This window comes from Lepidochelys kempii, chromosome 3, assembly GCF_965140265.1.
Source record: "Lepidochelys kempii isolate rLepKem1 chromosome 3, rLepKem1.hap2, whole genome shotgun sequence".
Taxonomy (NCBI): domain Eukaryota; kingdom Metazoa; phylum Chordata; order Testudines; family Cheloniidae; genus Lepidochelys; species Lepidochelys kempii.
In genome coordinates this window covers 203,173,057-203,197,212 of record NC_133258.1, presented here as the reverse complement: position 1 = coordinate 203,197,212, position 24,156 = coordinate 203,173,057, and the positions used below count along the sequence as shown (strand labels likewise).

Here is a 24,156-nt window from a genome sequence, read left to right as displayed (position 1 = left end):
GCCCTTTTTTTGCAATCTTAGCCTTTGCCTATCTGAAGTTCTAATTAATCTTAAGTAGCTTTGTGATTTCCATCTAAGCCAGTGATTCTGGGTCTTGGTTGCACTCCACGATACTTTGAGTTGGCTGCTGTGACAACAGCTTTGAAATACCACGATAGCTAATGGAGAAGATCCAGGAGTGTATACGGATTCTGAAAGATTTGCATACTCTCATGCAAGAACTCTATCTCCAAATTAGATGGACTGTTGGCCAGTATTGCCAGGGGATAAGTGTTATCTACTGCTCATATTCCCCCTATCCAAACAAATGCAAATGAACAACTTGCAATCTCTGTGTGAGCCAAGGCTTGGAAATGAGTGCTGTACAACGTAAAATGCGCTCCATCTTCATCCAACCTATGTTAAACCAAAGCCAAAATATTGAACAAATTCTGATGTTCAACAATCTGATTGCAGTTCACAAATCATAGTAAATCTGCAGTCTGCTGGAGATGCAATTACTTACTGTAATGCCTCACCATCAGCGTTCTGTTGGTCCTGCTTCATGATAGTCCCCCACATGGACAACCATCTGCACCCCACAACTGAGAAGCATTAAAATACCCCTTCCATTAAATTTTACTTCCTTTGCTTTGAGGATTGATCCCACATCATCCTAGCTCATAGTTCTTAACTTAGAAGAACAGGAGTATTACTGAGACATTCCCCAATCTTGGCGCACAAACATAATGGGGAAAATATCACCCTTTCTAGGAAAGGCAACCTGAACCTATTCTACCAGTCCTGTGAAATGCTGCAAGACATCATCATGATGGCATAAGACCTGCTATGACCATATCTTATTATAGGTCCACGTCTTACAAGTTGGTACAGTTGGCATCCCTTCCCCACCTAACTTTCCTTTCTCTTCTGTCTCATTAACTCTAATTGTATTGTGATAAACTCAAGAAATTATTGTATCCAGTCCTCTGAAGGAAGGTGGCTGTGCTTGAGAGAAAGGTGCAAAAACCATGGAGGGTAAAGTGTGTGTGTGGAAGAAACCTCATAGAAGGATTATTTAAATAAATACCCTTATTGATTTTTTTTTAAAAAAAAATCAATGTCTTTAATGGATGAATTGGTTTCTATAATAAATTCTTCTAATTACAAATAAAGCATATGATGTATTGATGTAGATATTTATCTTTGGGTTAATTACTAATGCGAAGTGTATCTGATTAGCGTTTGATGACAGCTCTCCTTTTGTCCAGAAGATTCAAGCATTTGAAAAGTTTTTTACACGTCACATTGAACTTTATGATAAGGTAAGACACCCACAACTGTTGCTACAATAGCATAATAGATCTGTATATATTTTCTTTGTCTATATTTCAACTACAATATCTCAAGAATAATATTAATCAAAACCTTTTGTTTTATCTCCGTGAAATGTGTTCTATAACTTGAAATGTTTTGTAGGATGAAATAGAGAGAAAAGGGAGTATTCTTGTGGATTACAAAGAGCTGATACAAGATAAAGAGTTAATTGAATTGATACCAAGTATATCTACTGATATAAGGGATATGCCTCAGAAAATATTGGACTGCATGGGTTTGGCAATACATCAGGTAAATATGGACTCCAAATAGATGTTAAGTAGTAGGATGTATTTGTGTAATTATGGCTTGTACTTTAAGTTTTAATCCACATTTATACAGAAGACCAGTGCTCACTGTTAGAAGGGTTTTTAACCAGAAACAAACGTATAATTATTACAACTACAAAAGTTTCAATTGGTGTCTTTAAACTCTTTATTAAATTTAGAAATAGTGACTTTTTAAATACTTAGTTTATTCTTAAAGGTTGATAGTTTTGAAGTGTGCGGCTTTCAAAAGATGATGTGAACCCCAAGTACATTTTGCAGGATTGAGGCCTTCATTTTTAAAGATTAAACAGTTTAATTTAATGCATCAAGTTTCCTGGGCCAAAAATTTTACCTAATTTACAATTGTTATGTGTAGCAGTAGAAGAAGTAAGTCCTCCAAATATTAAATATATAGGTTTTCTGACTTATAACAATCTACTGCTTCACTGAAAAACAAGCAAACAAAAAACCCTCTTCCTCTCTCCACCATTTTTGTGCATCTTACAAAATCATATCTTGATAATACTTTGGGTTTAGTGAGCTATACCTCATAATTTTTTTTTATTCCCATTTTTTAAAATGGGACACGGAGTCACAGATGTTTAAGTACTTGTTCAAAGTCACACAGGAAGTTCATAGGAAAATGGTGAATAGACCCTAGATCTCCTGGCTCTCAGTCCTTTGCTTTAAAAAGGCTAGCCACCTTACGCTGGTTCTGCAGTAGCAGCAAATATACTCACAGATCTGCTGAGATTAATGGTATCCATACATGCACATAGTTTAGAATTCGAGGTTACTCTGTGCAGTAGCCAAGAAAAAAAGGTATCAAGTATTTTCAGAGGTGAAATATAAGTAACAGTGAGCCTATAGTCCTCAGGCCTGTAAGATATTCAGCTTAGCTAAACAAGGCCTGAGGCCTGAAACCGGTTGGCATGATTAGTTGACCGGAAGATAGATAACCGTGTACTAGTAAAGTGTAAGATTACAGTGAAAGATGTGTTAAGTGCTGATGTTCTGGAAACTATGCAGCAATAGACTGAAAAATATGCTGCAATGTGCCATTTAATACTGCAAGATGCCAGATAGTAACATTTTGCAGGATTCTGTTATAATCTCAAGTTGCTGTGATATCCCATTGGCATAGATGTTAAGGAGAAAAAGGGGAGCTAAAGGCATAGCCAATGAGAAACGGAACACCTCTAAATTAGTGGGGTGTGAAAGTATGGATAAGGAGAAGGGAGCTGGAACCTATATGCATATGTATGAACCTCAGCAGGCATAAGCATAACTCAGAATGAAGAGGTGTTGCCTCGCCTGTGTGCTGGGAGTAGATGCATTGGGTGATGCCAAGATGACAGACACAGGGGATTATCACGATGAGGAGGAGGAGGAGGAGGAAGATGATTGGCACTCTAGGATCTCCCAGTGGGAGATGTGAGCAATGTAAATCTTAGAGCTAAACACTTTTGCGCTATCTACTATCATATTTCAGTGTTATGGGATTGTTTATCTGCTTAGTGGATTTGTTAATGAAGGGACTTGTGACAAATTGGAATGATTTCTCATGTGGTTTTAGGGTCTCTTATTTTAGTGATGCAGATAATATTCCTGATGCTGTAGTCCTCAGGAGACCAAACCTTTTTTGACTGCAATCAGAGATTAATCAATCAATCGCCAATCCATTGATAAGGCTACAATGCGTTACTTTTTTTTTATTAAAAACAAAGATGTTAATTTAAGATCCATGTGAAATATGAAAGGAAAATCTGTGGTTGTCAAATGGAAAAGCGCAAAAGCAGTAAAATAATCCCATTGGTTGGGCTTAATAGTCAATGAGACCTTCTGCAGAGTTGTGTAGAGGTTTAAAACTGCAGGATAAGGTAGCAAAACTCAACTGCAAATGAACTATTAGGCCACACCCAGAAAGGAGAGCAGCATGTTAAAAGAGAACACCGTAAAAACTCCCACTTCAACAAATACTATTACCCATTCCTTGAAGCTGGTTCTTCCGAGCCTGTGTTTATTTTTTCTTGTCTATCTAGGTATTAACTAAGGACCTGGAAAGGTATGCAGCTGAACTTCAGGAACAAGAAGGATTACCAATTGATGAAGAACCTATAATAAATGTGCCACATATTCATGCAAGGTAAAGGATGTTCTGTGTTAATTTGAAAGATTTATTTGCCCAGAGAAAGTAAGAAACTCTCATGGAAAATTGCCATTAAATGTTGATCCTTTCTGTGCTGCAAGACTGAAATATGTGTTAAACCGTGGCTGGGGTTTACTGTGTTATTACAGGGTCCCCATATATGGTAGTTTCTATAGAGTAAATGAAACCTAAGAGTGTTTGCTATGTATGTGTGTGTATGCTATGTATTCTCTTTATAGTTTGGGAATTCTGAACATTAGAATTTGACTGGGCAGCCTTCACTTCCTCTTAGGGTAATAGGAGTTAATGGTTGTGTCATGTATTCTGGGGAGAGGTTAGATTTGCAATAAAACATTAGATTTGTCTTCTGTTGATAAAACCTTTCCTCTGGCTGTATCTCTTTTCGTGTTTAGTACATACATGCATATTTGATAACAAGATTTTTTGTTCTTTAAAGGTAATGAGTTTTAAAGTTGTGTGGTAACCTTTTTATGTAGGGTGTACAACTATGACCCGTTGACTCAACTGAAGAATGTTCGGGCTAATTGTTATGGGAAGTATGTTGCCCTGCGTGGCACTGTCGTGCGTGTCAGCAACATTAAGCCTCTATGCACCAAGATGGCCTTTATATGCAGCACATGTGGGTATATTCAGAGTTTTCCTCTGCCTGATGGAAAATATTCCCTTCCCACAAAGGTAATTTAAAATACTTTTATCTTAAAATCTTCCTCCCCTTTGCTATCTCCTGTATTTGGAAACTGTCAACACGTGTGGTGTTTAGATTTTAAAAAGTAGTTTATAGGATTTAAAGAGGGATGAAATGGATTTAATACTTCAGCAAAGTTAGAATAAGTTACTGACCCACAAAAATCACTGTATATCCCAATGTTACTGTACGTCTTCATCATATGAGGTAGGTATTTAAAAAAAAAAAGTTTCCTTGATTTTTGGGTACCACTAAAATGGAAAACCAAAAGTATAGAAACTTCCACAAATCTAAAAGAATTCCTCTCTTCTCCTCTCCCTGAACCCATTCCCACCCCATTTTAGAAAGGGCTAGTCAGTGTTCTGACTGTATTTAGCAATTTTATCTAGGACTGGAGTTGGCTGGAAAATGTAAATCCCTTCCTGTGAAAAATTTGAAATGTTTCATGGGGGGAAGGTTTGTCCCAAATTGGGATGAAAAGTAAATATTTGAAATATTTTTGCGGAAATGAAATTTTTCTGGAAAATCCCTTTCAGGACTACCAAACAGACTTTTTTCACTTTGCTGGCTGCCTACCACAGGCTTGCTGGCTGGCTGGCGAGCTGCCCAGGAGCTGGCCAGCTGCAGAGCCTGAGTAGCCCATGGGTGTGTCTACACTGCAAAACAAAAAACCAAACACCTGCGGCAGTGATTCTCAGAGCCCGGGTCTACGGACTTTGGCTCACTGAACTTGTACTGTGGTGCTAAAAATAGCCAGGTAGACAGTCATGCTTGGGCTGGAGCTCAGCCTCTGAAACCCAGGGAGGAGTGGTGGGTTTCAGAGCCTGAGCTCCAGCCTGAGCCAGAATGCCTACATAGCTATTTTGAGTGCCACAATGCCAATCTGAGTCTGCAGACCTGAGCTCTAAGATTTGCTGCTGTGAGGTTTTGTTTGTTTTGGCTGTGAAGACATACCACATTCACCAGCTCCATGAGGTGTCTGCCACGCTGTCAAGGAACTAAGGAGCAGCGGGCGGGCAGGTTTCCTGGAAACCATGCACTTGGTTTCTGTCTAAAGTTTCGATGGAACCAACATGTTTGCATAGAACATTTTGATTTTGTTGAATCAGCATTTTCCAACAGAAAACTTTTGACCAGCTCTCTCCAGGATTTTATATTTGTTTTGTTGTTCTTCCTACCTTGATCTAAGACCCCATAAGACACATATACAAAATAATAATGAGGTAACTGTCTAGTATTATTATTATGTGACCAAGTGCAAAGTTTTCTCCTCTGAAGGGACCTGAAAATAAAAATAACAGACACAAAAGATGCCGTATTAACATTGTGGTTTTTTTTTTCTAGTGCCTAGGAGTTAAGATTGGCTCTGGTCCGGTTCTGTTCAATATCTTCATCAATGATTTAAATAATGGCATAGAGAGTACACTTATAAAGCTTGTGGATGATACCAAGCTGGGAGGGGTTGCAAGTGCTCTGGAGGATAGGATTAGAATTCAAAATGATCTGGACAAACTGGAGAAATGATCTGAAGTAAATAGGATGAAATTCAATAAGGACAAATGCAAAGTACTCCCTTGAGGAAGGAACAATCAGTTGCACACATACAAAATGGGAAATGACTGCCCAGGAAGGAGTACTGCGGAAAGGGATCTGGGGGTCATAGTGGATCACAAGCTAAATATAAGTCGACAGTGTAACGCTGTTGCAAAAAAACCATACATAATTCTGGGATGTATTAGCAGGAGTGTTGTAAGCAAGACACGAGAAGTAATTCTTCTGCTCCACTCCGCGCTGATTAGGCCTCATTTGGAGTATTGTGTCCAGTTCTGGGCGCCACATTTCAGGAAAGAGGTGGACAAATTGGAGAGAGTCCAGAGAAGAGCAACAAAAATGATTAAAGGTCTAGAAAACATGAGCTATGAGGGAAGATTGAAAAAATTGGGTTTGTTTAGTCTGGAGAAGAGAAGACTGAGAGGGGACACAATGATAACATTTCAAGTATATAAAAGGTTGTTACAAAGAGGAGGGAGGAAAAATTGTTCTTCTTAACTTCTGAGGATAGGACAAGAAGCAGTGGGCTTACATTGTAGCAAAGGCGGTTTAGGTTGGACATTAGGAAAAACTTCCTTACTGTCAGCGTGGTTAAGAACTGGAATAAATTGCCTAGGGAGATTGTGGAATCTCCATCATTGGGGATTTTTAAGAGCAAGTTGGACAAACACCTGTCAGGGATAATAATACTTGGTCTAGATAATACTTAGTCCTGCCTTGAGTGCAGGGGACTGGACTAGATGACCTCTCGAGGTCCTTTCCAGTTCTATGATTCATGATTCTAACCCTGATCTATACCCATTAAAGTTGTATCTGAAATGAAGGAGAAACGTGGAAAAAAGAGGATGGCGGGAATTCTAATGCTAGGTGTTTAAACGACTATGTGATAGTTTTCTGTTAATTATACCCATGCCAGTTGGTATCCCTAATCTAAGCTTAACTGAAGGTTTTCTTTTTATATGCTACTAATGAGCTGCACACAGAGTACTGTTGTTTTTCAAAATCAAATAAGGCACCTTAAACTATTGTAATAAAGAGAATAATTTTCTTTATCAGTCCTGATCACGAATTAATACTGTTACAGTGTCCTCTGCCTGAGTGCCATGGACGATCGTTCGCCGCAGATAGAAGCTCTCCTTTAACAATTACGGTGGATTGGCAGTCTATTAAGTAAGCAACTTTAAAGTGTCTGATCCTTTCACAAACAAATTTAGTTTAACAGGTTTGAGAGGATATCACATTACTAAAGCAAATGTGCATTTTTATTCATATTATCCATTGTGTAAAAAGAAGCACTGATCAAAAGAATATGCTACAAAATAATTGTTTCACCAAAGCACTATTCCATATTATATATTGTCCCTACTCCGTATAATAAGTTCATTGAAATTCTTCTTATCTTGACTATGGCTTCGCTGTGAACTGTTTCAGGTCATGCTATGAACATGATTGCATCCATTCTATAAATGTGATCACATCCATTATAAAGTACCTTCTGTAATGAATGAGTTGTAAGGAAAACATCACAGTAGTTGGCTAGCAGGGTGCTGTTACATGACACCTGTCAACTGAGAAAGTTGAATGAGTTGTATTGAATTTTAGTGTCAAAATCTTGGTTTAAAGTTTTATTGAAAAAACACAAGCTAACCTGAACAGGAATAAAGTACAGATATTTAAATTGTTTCCCTATTTTTCTGCTCTCTACATCAATCAAGTAAATAGCTCACAATTTAAGGTATCTGTGGCAGGGATTGGCTTTGACTATTTGTACAAGAATAGAAAAAATTGGGCCTTTAGGTATTACTGCAGTAGAAATAAATAATATAAATGTCAAGTGTTCCTTCTAGTCTAAACTAATCAAAACTATTTCTGAAATTGATTTTTTACAATTTTTTTAGAACAGATGTAAAGTTAAGTAGCACAGTATTTGGAAAAGCTCTTCGGCCCTATTCCAGCAAGGCTGAATTTTTGCATTTGTGGGTTGACTTCAGTGGGGACTACTCCAGAGGGTGAAATCCTAGCCTCATTGAAGTGAATGGGAGTTTTACCATTGACTTCAGAGGGGCCAGAATTTCTCTGTGTGTGTGTGTGTGTGTGTGTGTATATATATATATATATATATAAGTCTTTGCAGAATTGGTGTCCTAATTTGTTTGCATTGTGGGTTTGGGGCTTTTTTGGTACAGTACCTCCATTGTTAGACAACTTCTGTGGTAATCTGACAGGTGGATGTTATCAGGGGGACTGAGTAACTGGATATCCTGTGCCTTCCTAATATCAGTATAGTGTCTCAGAAGTCATATTTTATACTTGCCGTAACCCTGCCTTCTTTTAAAGTAACACATTTTAAAAGAATGTAACCTGTTTATAGTAAACTACAAAAACTACAGCAATGTTAAGGGTCTGACTTAGACCTATGAAGTAAAACAAAATATTTGATTATTTTACTACTATAAAAATAGACTGAAAATGTCACCTTGTTGCTCAGCAACAGATCTGCTCCCTATGTATAATCAGTCCTACCTGTTCACTTCGGTGACTAAAATAAACTCTTCCTTGTTCAGGCTCTCTATTCTTATGCTTTAGCTCTGCTGTGAAGTTGAAAAGATAGGATCAGACCTGTCAATCACCAGGCAAGGGGCTATGTCTCTCCTTCAGGAACACAACACAACTGACAGTACAGACTGCCTCCTAATAGTAGCCAGAGGTGGTTCCCAGATCTCCTGCTTTACTTGAAATACAGAGTATAGGAAATGCTTCAAAAGATTCAAATTTGGTTCCAAAATGACCCTTCTGCTTGTCTCAGCTGGTAATCTTTGTGGGCTCTCTTTCAGGGCACAGGAAGTTTGCTCCACTTTTTTCCAGGAGCTGGTCTCTTCCCCATCCCAAGCAAGAAAAAGCCTCACATGCAGCTCCTCTGCAGCCTTTGCTCTAGGGAGCCACTTTTTGCCTGCCTGCTTTGGCTTCCAGCCTCAGCCATACTGCTGGGACTGATAGGTGCATTTCCTATTAGTATGCAGCACCTGTGTTCTGGGATGCAGTACTCTTTCACAAGCTAGTGTGCTCCAAACCTACTTGTGAAAGGGGGCTATCTCCTATGCAGTTGCTGAGCCTGAAAGCAGACTCGAAAGGTATGTCTACACAGCAAATAAAAACCTGCAGCTGGCCTGTGCTATTTGACTCTGGCTCGTGGGGTTGGGCTGGGGGGCTGTTTCATTGCTGTGTAGACTTCTGGGCTTGGGTTGGAACCTGAGCTCTGGGACCTTCCCACCTCTCAGGAAAAGTGCAACTGTGCTGGTGCATCTGCAGAGGGTGATAGCAACTACTGTAAGGCTTAGGGGGTGTTATGCCCTCAAGGTTTACCCAGCCATTCTGTGACTTTACTGCTGCCCTCCTGAAGGAGTAAGGGGTTGGGAGCAAGTCATAATTAAGACTTATGGATTGGGGGATGGAGGAGCAATGACGTATAAAAATTGCTTTTCTCCCCTCTGTTCTCCCCCAAAAGCTGAAATTAGGGGGAGCTGGCTCCTGCATTTAGAAGGATGTGTATTTAATTTTGAAGGTTATAAAATGAATATTCCACATGATAGATAAAGACTGGGGGAAAAGAATATTTAAAGGATGGATATATATATTTATAAATAAATGTAAACATATTTAGAAGGGAAAGAAAATTCACTGAAGCAAGTAGAAAAGGAGGACTTGTGGCACCTTAGAGACTAACCAATTTATTTGAGCATAAGCTTTCGTGAGCTACAGCTCACTTCATCGGATGCATACTGTGGAAAATACAGAAGATCCACAGTATGCATCCGATGAAGTGAGCTGTAGCTCACGAAAGCTTATGCTCAAATATATTGGTTAGTCTCTAAGGTGCCACAAGTCCTCCTTTTCTTTTTGCGAATACAGACTAACACGGCTGTTACTCTGAAAACTGAAGCAAGTGTAACACTCATTTCTATGTTGGAAAGTATAGAAGAGCTACAGTAGCCTACAGTGCAAATTATCATTTATTATTTGTATTTTGGTAGCATGTGGAGGCTGCAATCAGGAAAAACATCAGGGTTTGTCCACATAAAGCTGTGATGGTAGGAAAACCAACATGGCTGTTTTGTAACCCAAGATTATGCTTGACTACTACCGTAAAACTGGCAAAATTCATAAAATTATAACCCTGATTTCTCTCTCTGATAATCACCTCCAAAATTCTCCCTTTAGGATGATGTTTGCTTTGTCGTCGCTCTAATATGGACTTTTTTGAACACTTGACCCAATTGCTGTAAACCCTTTTTTAAGTTAGAGGATGAAAATAAAACACAATATTAGTGTCATCAGCATTTCCCTGCTCACCTCATGCAGATTACTGAAAACATTTTTACAGTTTGAATTTACATGTAATTGGACCTCACTGAGTTGTAGAATTGACAGTTTTAATCTAGAGTTCATAAAGTTAGGGGTCTTTGGAAATATGCTTTGAAGTATTTGCAGAAGAAAAATTGAAGTACTTATTAAGTCTCTGGTCCTGGAAACACTTAAAACTTTTGGAATTTCCTGATTTTCTTTTAACAGCACTATTTCCAATGTTATCAGTCTGTCTTCTCCCTTCTCACCAAATCAAAAATGATTGCTTTGAAGCATAAATGTGAGGACTTTTATATAAGAACTTAAACAGAAACACTGCAGACTGGTCTTTGATATGCTGTTTGTATTTTAGGGTTCAGGAACTCATGTCAGATGATCAGCGAGAAGCAGGTCGAATTCCTCGCACAATAGAATGTGAGCTGATTCAGGATCTTGTAGACAGCTGTGTCCCAGGAGATATGGTCACGATCACAGGAATTGTTAAGGTGTCAAACACCGAAGAAGGTACAGTACATCTGGGTTGAATTTTTTCTTATCGCCTTCTGAATCTTGCACAATGCTAAACAAAAGCTTACTCTTTGTTCTCTAGTTACTGATTTTTCTCTCAAAGCCTAAAGTATCACTTATTCGTTGCATTTTTTTTTTTTTTTTTAGAAATAAGTGAAATGTATAGGGGAAAGCTGTTGAACAGATAAGGCTCTGTAGTGAAAAAGAGAGAGGACAAAATACGCAACTGGGAGGAGAGCAGTGTACACCTTAACATCCCCTGACCTTAACTGACTCTTGTGCAGTCGGCAGTGTGTGTGTCTTGTAGCAGCACTCGTGCTCTGTTAAGGATGAGGAACTGTGTCTCAACTATCAGTACAGGCTTCTCATGTTCTAGAAAGTCAGTTGGATAGAAAGATCTTCTGTCCAGAGTAAAGCAAACAAGGTGTTCAGATGGATTCCATTTTCCAGATTTGTTTCTAGAATAGTCTTATGACGCTTTTTATCTTTCATTTGAAGGGGGTGGTTATCAAGGTTATTTAAATAAATAAATAAATAAATAAAAAATATTAAGGGACCTGTTATGGCTGCACATTCTTTCATGGCTTGCTTCTCTCTGCTTGAAGAAACCTTACAAATGCTGTTAATTGAGAATGTTACAAAGAATTGTCATGATCAGTTGGTGAACCATGGTGCTTTATAACTGATCAGTAATTTTCTGTTAAAAATTAAACGCTATCTGTATCTTTAACATTTTTTCTATGTTTTCTGCTACAAGATTTTTATTTTAAAAAATTGTTTTAAGAATAAAATAGTGTATTTGTTTAATTTTATAGTAGATCAGGCTAAAGACACTTAGAATGTTCAGAGAGGCACAATGCTCTCTGTTTCCAAGGTTAAAATTTCGAATAGAATAAAATTGATCTTGCATTTCATTCAGGCCCTGATCAAGCGAATCACTTGAGTATGTGCTGAACTTTTAGTAAATTAAACAACATTCTTTTCCCTTTTATAAAGCTCTGAATCTCAATGTGTCACCAGAAGCTTTTTCTGGCTTTTTATCAGGCTTTGAGGAAGCAGTTGTTCAAAATAGTTTCCCCTAAATTATTCAAGGAATATATCTTCTAGTATTCAGGAACTGTGATCATGGGTTAGACATTTTAATTTGCTATATGTTATCATTACTAATATGTCCCAAGTTTTAATTAGCACATGGATTTTAAAATTTCTGAATTATTTTAATCACTACCTGTGCATAACTCCAATACTTAGATAAAAACATGGCTTCCTATTTTTGATTTTTTGATCGTCTTTGTAATCTAACAGGAGCATCTAGGAACAAAAATGACAAATGTATGTTCCTGTTGTACATTGAGGCAAACTCTGTCAGCAACGGTAAAGGACAAAAAGTAATGAATTCTGAAGATGGGACTAATCACCGAGTATGCATGGAGTTTTCACTTAAAGATCTTTATGCTGTTCAAGAGATTCAAGCTGAGGAAAATCTTTTCAAGCTAATTGTCAAGTATGTTGTCTCTCACACCTCTAGCAATTTAGATATAAAAGCACCACAGCTTTTCCCTTCTGGTACTTTCAAGTGTGTGGTTCATTATTTGCTATCCTACATCTTGATCCCTCCGAAGCAGTCAATCTGGGACAAGTAACTTAAATGAAGTACACCCTTGTGTACTTGTGCCTATATCCCTCTTTTAGTCCAAGGGTGGGAGGTGAAGTCAATCAAATATATTTATAGTTTTAACTAGTTGTTGAACTTTCATTTGCCCCGGAATATAAATATTGTACTTCAAAAGAACACTGTTCTTAAAATAAGTGCATACACATGTTCACTCCTGTGGTATCTCTTTCCTTCTGCCTTTCTTCTTTCCCCTGTTTTTCAACTGCTACACTCTTTATTTTTAGATGTCTGAGACCATTGCCTCAGCAGCTTGCACATCTTGCATGGTTCTTTTCTATGCTCTGCCTATGGAGCAGCACTGGGGGAGGGGACAGGAGAGCCAAGCCGCGGACATGAAACAGACCATGCAGTACCACTGGAGGATTCCAGGATGCTGCAGCTAAACCCGTGGAATACAAGACCTCGTTCATACTCCAGCACAGTTGAGCAATAGACTTATGATGATTAAAAGTAGTTCTGTTCCAGATATGAGTGGGTTCAGCAACCACGGTGTAACAGGTTCTCATTTGTGTGTGTACAGATTTCAGTGGAGTACTGCTCTCTATGATGACAAGCATGCTTAAGTGTCCAGAAATTTCAAGAACTTTGACAGAGCATTTAAAAAAAAAACCCAACAACCCTGGTTTTGCTGGGAATTAGACAAGAAAGTGAATTTCTATGGAACTTGTTGCAGTAGAGAAACTAGTTTTGTAATTGAGATGGGACAAATGGTAATAAGAGATTTCTATTAATCACATACTAATGTCAGATGTCTTGGGTTTTTCAGCTCACTTTGTCCTACTATCTATGGCCATGAGGTAAGTAATTTTAGAACTTTGCTTTCATTCTAAATTCAAACTTCCATTACAAATTTGCCTCAGTAAACTTCCAAGACCTTTTAAAGGTTGGCGAGGTGGAAAAAATGAATTTCTTTTTTAAAAGTTTATTTTTGCATAAACTGTTTTTTCTTTTTCCTGTGTCAAAACACCCATAGAAACCCCCAAATGAGAAATAAGTAGTGCATTGGGTAATGGTGGGAGTTCAGTCCCTTGGAACTTTTTTTTTCTTCTACAGTACACAATGTTTTCTTTCTGTGTCTTAATTTACTATGAAGCAATTGTTAGTAATGGTAGCTGTTGTCTAATGCTGACTAGCATTTGTATGTACCATTATAGATTGTAAAGGCAGGTTTGGCACTGGCATTGTTTGGAGGATGCCAAAAATATGTGGATGACAAAAACAGAATTCCAGTGCGAGGAGACCCTCATCTTCTGGTGGTTGGAGATCCTGGATTAGGAAAGAGTCAAATGTTGCAAGTATGGGTTCATTTACTACTATTAAACTTAGCTAATGGAGAGAGAATGCATTTTTCCCTTTAACTCTAAACCTTTCTATTTAGTCTTTTGCTTACACACAACCATTCGTTCAGTGAGAGACTGTCCCTTTGTATATAATTTAGAAAGTCTCCCTTTAAAGTATATAATTTACTAAACCCCACATTTTTGTCCCTAGTTGTTGTGAATTCTGACTAAAACGAACACTCACATTTTTCTCCTTTTGTCATACTCTCATTTAGACATTCACTGTTCAACATGAGTAGTTCTCCAGATAATTGCACAACCGTTCTGTTCTGTGATATGTATTTTATATTTATCTCGAAAGGGGTCTCATTTTATTTTCATTTGTCACAATGACATCGATAAGTTCGCAAGTGGTGACTTGAGTACAGCAGCCAGTATAACTCATGCAAATTGAATATCTGTCACTTCTATGGTATGCTTTTATGTAATGAATGAGGGCAAGGATGGTCCTGTGGTTGAGACACAGAACTGAGAGTTGGGAAGTCTGGATTTTATTCTTGGTTCTGCCTTTGATGCCCTGTGTGACCTTGGGAGAATCACTTGAGAGGTTTTAAATGGCACAAACAACAGTTAGGCATCTAGCTCTCAGTGACCTCCAATATTAATTTAATTGAAAATCTCCCTCTTAATCTCTTTGTCTCAGTTTCCACATCTGCAAATGGGGAATAAAATACGTAGTTTGCAACAATTATTTTATTGAGTTTGAGTACACCCGTGGTAAAAAGAGCTGTGAGATATTTGGACAGAAGGTCCCATAGAATCACAAAGTATTATTGTTGGAGTTACTTTTTGAGGAATAGTCATATTCAGAACGCCCAGCCTATTGTGATAACAAGGTCATGGGCTATATCTGAGACCTTTTGGTAAATCTACTGACAGTATTTTTGAGTGACACACAGGTCCTAATGACATTGCTTCAGTGGTTATCTAAGAGGAGTTAGTCTGATTATTGCTACATTCATTTAGAATTCTCATATTTCTAAGGTGCTTTTGCAGATTTTTAAAATGTGCATTATTGATATCATTTCATGTTTTTCATAACATGTCACTGTCAGGAAATTGCGTTAAGATGGAAAAGCAGTAATTTTAAGTACTATTGCCAGGAAAAAGTCATTTTCTGTGGGACTGATAATATGCACTTAATTTACTTTCTAAAGTGTATGACCTCAGTTACTATCTGGCATAAATCTCTCATGAGAGAGAAGAATCATGATAGAAAAGCAGAATAAAAGGAAAACATTGTGTTGACCGAGAAATCCAGAAAACAGGTAGATAATGTGTGAATCTTTAAAATTAGAACATGTGAGTGATAGAGGTAGAATTCAAAGAAGGAACTAAAGGAGAGGTAATTATAACGGAATACATGTTTCTTTGCTCCCCTCTCCCGGTGTCCTTCTCCCTAAAAGCATCTTCTGTTGAGAGCAGTATCTTGTCACATGTACCTTATTCTATTAACAGTATTTGCAAAACACATTCTGATCAGTATGATTCTTATGTGCTCCTTTTCAGACTAAGTAGAGCTGAGCGAGCTCTACAGTAGTCTTTAAATATTTCACTAGCCGGCACAAAGTTTTATGTTTTAAAAAGTAGGGTTGCCAATTAATTGCAGTTAACTCATATGATTAACTAAAAAAAATGAATTGCAATTTAATTGCACAATTACGTTTTTAATTGCGCAATTAATTTTTACAATTGCATGATTAATTTTTACTATTGGCACAGCTGTGATGATGGTTTAGAATACCTAAGCCAAGTTTGCATAAATGGCTTTTAAATAAATATTTAAACTACTTGTTCCTGTTTCACCCTAAAAAGCAGTCCATTTGCACACAGTGAAAGATTTGTTTTCTCTTTCTTTACTAAATACTTTGATGTCATTCACAAAAAGTTGGCCTGCAGCCATTCTGAGATATGACAAGATCACACTGCAAGGTTTGTCCAGATCAGAATTTTTGTGGAAAAGCTTCTAGGAAAAACCAAAGCTCAGTAGTAGTTGGTGCTGATGGTCCAATAGTCAACACTTTTCCCTTGGAATCAGTGCTGAACAAATATTGTTCTGGCATAATCTTCAGGAACATTTTGTAGCTTTTGTGCTTTTTTTTTTTTTTTTTTAAATAAAACAGCTGCTGGTCACTTGGCACTAAAGGTTCTTTGGAAAAGAGCAGTGGTGTTAACTGGAGTGCACTAGCCAAATTTAACTGGAGCCATTGCTTTGTCTGCCTTCCCACATGGAAAAGGAAACTTGGAGAAATGTTATGCTGTATTTTTTTTCACTTTTCTCAAACTTCTGTAGAGACCTAATGCTTCAAGGTTGAGACAGTATCTTAACTATTAGAGACCATGAGGAGACCTTGTTTGGGGGACAGATAATCCCACATCCCACTCTTACTTCTGGGAGCACTCCTTATACCTTCCTCCAAAGCATCTGGTGCTGGCTACAATTAGAGACTGGGTACTAGGCCAGACGGACCTCCAGTCTGGCAATTGCTATGTGATGTGGCTGCATGTCAGTGATGAATGTTGTATTTGGGTGGGTTTTTTAATATCTGCTTAAATCTGCACTGCTTTGTTTTTGAAAAATAATATCAATATAAAATTCTTTCTAATATAGGTGATCTAATTAACCCTTACAGCACCTTAATCTAGTACATCCAAATCCATGTCATGTCGCATTGTCTCAAGGTTTACGATAACCTAGCAGATAGTACTTTGACCCCAAGCATGCAACCAAAAATGCTTCCTACCTTCTGCCGTTCTGGATGTATCTCTCTAGGGGTACTCAGTTAATAACTATTATACTATTGACTCACGTTAAATTGAAAAGAGCAAAAAAGGTCAAATACCACAAATGGGAAAAAATTTATGTATTTGTCTAGTATGAGTAAGTTACAACTCCACATACTATGGTTCTGTAACTTTTTTAAAAAGTGTGATTGTTTTCCACAGGCAGTTTGCAATATTGCTCCTCGCGGTGTGTATGTTTGTGGCAACACCACCACCACCTCTGGCTTGACTGTGACTCTGTCTAGAGATAGTACCTCTGGGGATTTTGCTTTGGAAGCTGGTGCTCTGGTGCTTGGAGATCAAGGTAACACACTAAACTGCAACTAAATTGAATGGACAAATGTTTTTAGCTAAACATTTCGCTCAGATTTTCCCTCAAACCAAATAATATTTGAAATGCTAGCACTGGGATATTGAGTCTAGGATTAACATATGTATGCTGCTACTACTAACTGCAGATCTGAGGCTAACTTTTTTTTTTAAATAACTTTATTCTTAAGCATAGGATCTTAAGAAATTTGCGCAAATGTTCAAAGTGTGATTCTTTATTCTCTGCTGGTCTCCTCCAGCTTGGCTTCCTCCTACTGGGTCTTGGAAACCCTGATAGACTCCACTGGTCTTTGTGGACTTGGTCCCCCTTGGTGAGGATTGGGTGTGTAAAATTAGGCTTCTAAAATTTGCAGAAAGTCCTTTATTTAGGTGCTTAAGTGGCCAGATTTTCAAAATTTCTGCATGTCAGTTGACCTAAATGGGAACTGCTGGGCGCTTAGCACTTCTGAAAGACAGGCTCCTTAGTTAGGCGTCCCCCCCCCCCCCCTTTTTTTTTTTTTAAACAAAGAATCTTGGCTCCAACTTTTTTAAATGAAAGCTTAGATTCTGGAGTGCAAGTTGGGAGTCATCAGAAAATTGTGCATGCCCAGACAGCTGTCGAGAGCCAGACCAGTTTGATCCCTGCCTCTAATACTTGCCCCTCCAGACTTACAAATCCACCAGTAGAGTCCCAGGGGCAGCATGGAAAGGAGGCAAGCCATGCTGACAGTGCTGAGGGGAACATTGCAATGAGTGGACTTTGGATTAGGCTCAAGGTGCAGTATTGGATCAGAGGCATATATTTGGACATTGACCTGTGTGTTTTCTGATACCTTTTATTCTATGTTAATTATGTTTCCAGGTATTTGTGGAATAGATGAATTTGATAAGATGGGAAGCCAACACCAAGCTTTGCTGGAAGCCATGGAACAGCAAAGTATCAGCCTTGCTAAGGCTGGCATTGTTTGCAGCTTGCCAGCTAGGACATCTATCATTGCTGCAGCAAATCCAGTTGGGGGACATTATAACAAAGCCAAAACGGTCTCTGAGAATTTAAAGTAAGCACTTTTTGAAATGTTAATTATGTGGCTTGCAAGAGGAAGTTGTTTTTTGTTTTGTTTTTTCTGTCAAGTCAGTTTGTGAATAATGGCACTTTAGTTTCCTGGAAGATGATGGTAGGTTTTATTATAATATTGCTTTCATTTCAGCTGTCAACACAGATTTATTTCTTGAGTCGTACTTGTGAAGCAGGATAATAGGTAAAGTTGCTCTAGAGTTCCATTGTGTCTGTTTTTATAAGCAATGTATTATTTTTGTCTAGAATGGGGAGTGCCTTATTGTCCAGGTTTGACTTGGTATTTATCCTGCTGGACACTCCGAATGAAGATCATGACCATTTGCTTTCTGAGCATGTGATGGCAATGCGAGCTGGAAAACAGGCAGTACACAGCAGTGCGGTAGTGACTCGCACCAACACACAGGATTCAAACACCTCCATCCTTGAAGCAGTCTCAGCTAAACCATTATCAGAAAAATTAAAGGTAGAATTTTCTCCTTCCATTTTATTTTGCTCATCTCCCCTGGTGTTGGATCTCAGCAGTTTCCCCTTCCACTTTCCATGTGGGGAACCAACTCCAGCCTTAAAGAGCCAAGGGATGTCTATAGAAAGTCCCTATGCTCCACAGGTCCTGCCAATTGCCTGCACTAGCAGCTCTTGCAGGGTGGATGGTGGGAAAGTGGGGCAAGCCTAGTCCCCCGGAACCACCTTTACACCGTCCCACCCTGGTGAGGCTCAGATTTTGCTCAGTTTTTTAAGTTTTACATTTTTTTTTTGCTCTTGGGGATGGTGGTTCCTTCCTACATCTACCAATGCTACTTTGTGGATTTCCTCGCCTTCCTCCTCCGGTTTCTCCTTCCAGTTTCCACTCCCTCTGTTTTTCTCTTCTCCTTCTCCACCTGTCTACTCCCTGTCTTGTCCTACATTCTCCTCCCCCATTTCACCCCTGGTTTCTCTCCTAAATGAAAACAAGTGTAAGTGATTAACTTTCAAATAACCATATAATTTTGTTTACCCTGTTCTCACTTGTCCCACCTGCCTCCTTGTTTGGTTCTTCCCTGGTGTGTGTGTCTTTAGCCCTGATCCTGCAGTGAACACTGTGTGGGTGGGGACCTGTTGATGTCTGTGGGGCTCTGTGACCGGATTCCCAGGGGAGCCAGGTGAGCTCATTCAATTAGGGTGAGCTGCAAAGAATGGGGCAGACCCCAAAGCTGGTGTATATTCCAATACTTAGATTTACCAAGCCAGCACAAAACAGCTTCTTTATTACCTCACTGGTTACTCAGAAGTCAACAACACAGTTCCCTTAAAGTAACGCAGCCTCAGGCTTCCACCTAGACACCCAAGTCAGATATGATGAGGATTAATGAAAATCTTACTCATCATATAAAAAAAATCTACCAATCCCAAGGAATAGGACACATTACCTCTTAGGTTAATGAATGTTCCAGATCTTATCCAAATACACGCTTACAGCCAACTCTTATTAACTAAACTAAAATCTATTAAGAAAGAAAAGAGTGAGAGTATGGTTAAAAGGTCACTATACATACAGACATGAGTTCAATTCTTGAGGTTCAGATTCATAGCAGAGATGGTGAGCTTTGAAGTTGCAAAGAGTTCTTTTAGAATTTAGTCCATAGGTTATAGTCCAATGTCCAATATCTTATTCAGGGTGTTCCAGCTTCGGACTGGGATCTCAATCTTTATGGCTTAGCCTTCCCCTGTATGAAATCTCAAGCAGATCTGAGATTAAAAGGATTGGGACCCAAAGGTCTTGTATATACAATTCCAGATCTTCTTTGACAGGTTGAAGTCCTTAGTTGAACAACAGGCACTCATGTGAACTTTGAAGTGGACCCATTTCCTAAGCATAGCTGGTAATTATCCACACAGATTAACACAAGGCAATTGCCTGTCTTTCCACCATTTGCAGATGATTTGCTATACACTTCAAAGAGAGATGAATACAGCGATAGTCTATGTTTACAGTTCATTTAAATGTTAAGATGTTCTTTTAATCTCTGAATTAACAGTCTACAAAAGAAAAAAGACACTAAACTTTCTAAACTACTACATGCTACAAGGGGCCACAGCAATGGTTCCCTCACCCCACCTAGCAATATTGTTAACCTATCCAACTATACTCTCAGCCCAGCAGAAGCAGCTGTTCTATCTCGGGGCCTCTCCTTCTGCCCCTCCACCCCCACGAACATGATACAGTTCTGTGGTGACCTAGAATCCTATTTTCGACGTCTCCGTCTCAAGGAATATTTCCAAAATACCTCTGAACAACATACTAATCCACAGAGGTCTCCCTGCCAACACTACAGAAAGAGGGATTCTAGATGGACTCCTCCTGAAGGTCGAAACAGCAGACTGGACTTCTACATAGAGTGCTTCCGCCGACGTGCACGGGCTGAAATTGTGGAAAAGCAGCATCACTTGCCCCATAACCTCAGCCATGCGGAACGCAATGCCATCCACAGCCTCAGAAACAACTCTGACATCATAATCAAAAAGGCTGACAAAGGAAGTGCTGTTGTCATCATGAATAGGTCGGAATATGAACAAGAGGCTGCTCGGCAGCTCTCCAACACGAGTTTCTACAAGCCATTACCCTATGATCCCACTGAGAGTTACCAAAAGCAACTACAGCATTTGCTCAAGAAACTTCCTGAAAAAGCACAAGATCAAATCCGCACAGACACACCCCTGGAACCCCGACCTGGGATATTCTATCTACTACCCAAGATCCATAAACCTGGAAATCCTGGGCGCCCCATCATCTCAGGCATTGGCACCCTGACAGCAGGATTGTCTGGCTATGTAGACTCCCTCCTCAGGCCCTACGCTACCAGCACTCCCAGCTACCTTCGAGACACCACTGACTTCCTGAGGAAACTTCAATCCATCGGTGATCTTCCTGATAACACCATCCTGGCTACTATGGATGTAGAAGCCCTCTACACCAACATTCCACACAAAGATGGACTACAAGCCGTCAAGAACACTATCCCCGATAATGTCACGGCTAACCTGGTGGCTGAACTTTGTGACTTTGTCCTTACCCATAACTATTTCACATTTGGGGACAATGTATACCTTCAGATCAGCGGCACTGCTATGGGTACCCGCATGGCCCCACAGTATGCCAACATTTTTATGGCTGATTTAGAACAACGCTTCCTCAGCTCTCGTCCCCTAAAGCCCCTACTCTACTTGCGCTATATTGATGACATCTTCATCATCTGGACCCATGGAAAAGAAGCCCTTGAGGAATTCCACCATGATTTCAACAATTTCCATCCCACCACCAACCTCAGCCTGGTCCAGTCCACACAAGAGATCCACTTCCTGGACACTACAGTGCTAATAAACAATGGCCACATAAACACCACCCTATACCGTAAACCTACTGACCTCTATTCCTACCTGCATGCCTCCAGCTTTCACCCTGACCACACCACACGATCCATCGTCTACAGCCAAGCTCTGCGATACAACCGCATTTGCTCCAACCCCTCAGACAGAGACAAACACCTACAAGATCTCTGTCAAGCTTTCTTACAACTACAATACCCACCTGCAGAAGTAAAGAAACAGATTGATAGAGCCAGAAGAGTTCCCAGAAGTTACCTACTACAGGACAGGCCTAACAAAGAAAATAACAGAACGCCACTAGCCGTCACCTTCAGCCCCCAACTAAAACCCCTCCAACGCATTATTAAGGATCTACAACCTATCCTAAAGGATGACCCAACACTCTCACAAGTCTTGGGAGACAGGCCAGTCCTTGCCTACAGACAGCCCCGCAACCTGAAGCAAATACTCACCAACAACCACATACCACACAACAGAACCACTAACCCAGGAACTTATCCTTGCAACAAAGCCCGTTGCCAATTGTGCCCACATATCTATTCAGGGGACACCATCACAGGGCCTAATAACATCAGCCACACTATCAGAGGCTCGTTCACCTGCACATCCACCAATGTGATCTATGCCATCATGTGCCAGCAATGCCCCTCTGCCATGTACATTGGTCAAACTGGACAGTCTCTACGTAAAAGAATAAATGGACACAAATCAGATGTCAAGAATTATAACATTCATAAACCAGTCGGAGAACACTTCAATCTCTCTGGTCACGCAATCACAGACATGAAGGTTGCTATCTTAAAACAAAAAAACTTCAAATCCAGACTCCAGCGAGAAACTGCTGAATTGGAATTCATTTGCAAATTGGATACTATTAATTTAGGCTTAAATAGAGACTGGGAGTGGCTAAGTCATTATGCAAGGTAGCCTGTTTCCTCTTGTTTTTTCCTACCGCCCCCCCCCCCCCAGATGTTCTGGTTTAACTTGGATTTAAACCTGGAGAATGGTCAGTTTAGATGAGCTATTACCAGCAGGAGAGTGAGTTTGTGTGTGTATGGGGGTGGGGGGGATGTGAGAAAACCTTGATCTATGCAGGAAATAGCCCGACTTGATTATGTAAAGAGTTGTCACTTTGGATGGGCTAGCACCAGCAGGAGAGTGAATTTGTGTGGGGGGGTGGAGGGTGAGAAAACCTGGATTTGTGCTGGAAATGGCCCACCTGTTGATCACTTTAGATAAGCTATTACCAGCAGGACAGTGGGGTGGGAGGAGGTATTGTTTCATGATTTCTGTGTGTATATAAAGTCTGCTGCAGTTTCCACGGTAAACATCTGATGAAGTGAGCTGTCGCTCACGAAAGCTCATGCTCAAATAAATTGGTTAGTCTCTAAGGTGCCACAAGTACTCCTTTTCTTTTTGCGAATACAGACTAACACGGCTGTTCCTCTGAAACCTTTGATTACATTGTTGACCACTACCAATATATATGTAAAAAGAAAAGGAGTACTTGTGGCACCTTAGAGACTAACCAATTTATTTGAGCCTAAGCTTTCATGAGCTACAGTTCACTTCATCGGATGCATATATATGTAAGTACACAAAAACACAAACATTATCTCCCCATATGTTTTTAAGGGTTGAATTTGAGTCATTTATTCTGCAGGATGCTTAACCCTTTCTGGCCATGTGTCATATGGGCACAGAAGTCCACTGCCCACTGGGATTAATTGCAGGATCAGAACTCTTCAGGGACCGTGTCTTACTAGGTTTATACAACAACAAGAAAAATAGAGCTTGTTCTCTTTATTTTTTTTTTTGGGCCATAAAATTATATCTGCCAGATTCTAATCTTAAACCACACCAATGATTTGATTCAGTATAGTCACCTTTTCAGGTTCGTTCTCATATATTGCGAAGAGTCTTTTTGAAAGAGGACTCTTGATATTGCCCAGTTGCATTTGGCACAGTCACTTTTCTTCAACGCAGACTAGAGGTTTGTTCTGTCCGGAAGTGACCAAACTATCATTTATTATGCACACCCAGTTGAGAACTGAGAATTGAGTTCATAGAAGAAAGACCAGTGTATAAAAAAAACGCACTGAATACTGTAATCCTGTTGTAACTTAGAGTCCATGAACATGAGAGATGTGTTTGTAATTGGCTTAGGTCATGCCTGGAGAAAATTTTGATGCCATTCCACACCAGCTATTGAGGAAGTATGTGGGATATGCTCGGCAGTATGTCCACCCCAAGTTATCTCCAGAAGCTGCTCAGGTCCTCCAGGAATTCTATCTTGAGCTCCGGAAACAGAACCAAGGGGTGGACAGCGCACCTATCACCACAAGGCAACTGGAGTCACTCATTCGGCTTACAGAGGTACGCTTCCAGAGTAATATTTTTTGCTTCTGGCACCCTAAGTATTCTTTTTAATATAGCTATTAACACTCCCAGGAACTTCTGACAGCTAACGTGACCATGTGTGTTTAGTGAGGAAAAGATCCACAGGGCCAGTTAGTGTGCAGCTGGCTAATGCTCTGTAAATTTACATCCCAGTTTGCTGCATATTGACTGTGTAAAGAAGCCCTTTGATATTAAGTTTCCAACCTCAGAAAAGGGGGAGGAGAGATCAGACTCCACAAGGGAGTTGCAAGCAATTGACTTGTGGCTCCCAGCCTGCTTCTATTCCCTCTGTTTTGTGTTGATCAGA

General features: G+C 39.6%; 1 protein-coding gene across 3 annotated transcripts in view; it reads left to right on the top strand.

The window, feature by feature from the left end:
• The window catches only part of MCM8 (minichromosome maintenance 8 homologous recombination repair factor), a 35,228-nt gene that overhangs the window by 6,010 nt on the left and 5,062 nt on the right, over positions 1-24,156 (top strand). For all 3 annotated transcript variants that reach the window (XM_073339675.1, XM_073339677.1, XM_073339676.1), the window contains exons 5-17: positions 1,222-1,304; positions 1,459-1,608; positions 3,668-3,771; positions 4,272-4,470; positions 7,116-7,201; positions 10,746-10,897; positions 12,206-12,404; positions 13,342-13,372; positions 13,730-13,870; positions 16,862-17,003; positions 17,871-18,066; positions 18,330-18,549; positions 23,616-23,825. In XM_073339675.1, coding sequence (XP_073195776.1) covers positions 1,222-1,304; positions 1,459-1,608; positions 3,668-3,771; positions 4,272-4,470; positions 7,116-7,201; positions 10,746-10,897; positions 12,206-12,404; positions 13,342-13,372; positions 13,730-13,870; positions 16,862-17,003; positions 17,871-18,066; positions 18,330-18,549; positions 23,616-23,825 — 1,913 coding nt within the window. The remainder of the gene's footprint in view (positions 1-1,221; positions 1,305-1,458; positions 1,609-3,667; positions 3,772-4,271; positions 4,471-7,115; positions 7,202-10,745; positions 10,898-12,205; positions 12,405-13,341; positions 13,373-13,729; positions 13,871-16,861; positions 17,004-17,870; positions 18,067-18,329; positions 18,550-23,615; positions 23,826-24,156) is intronic.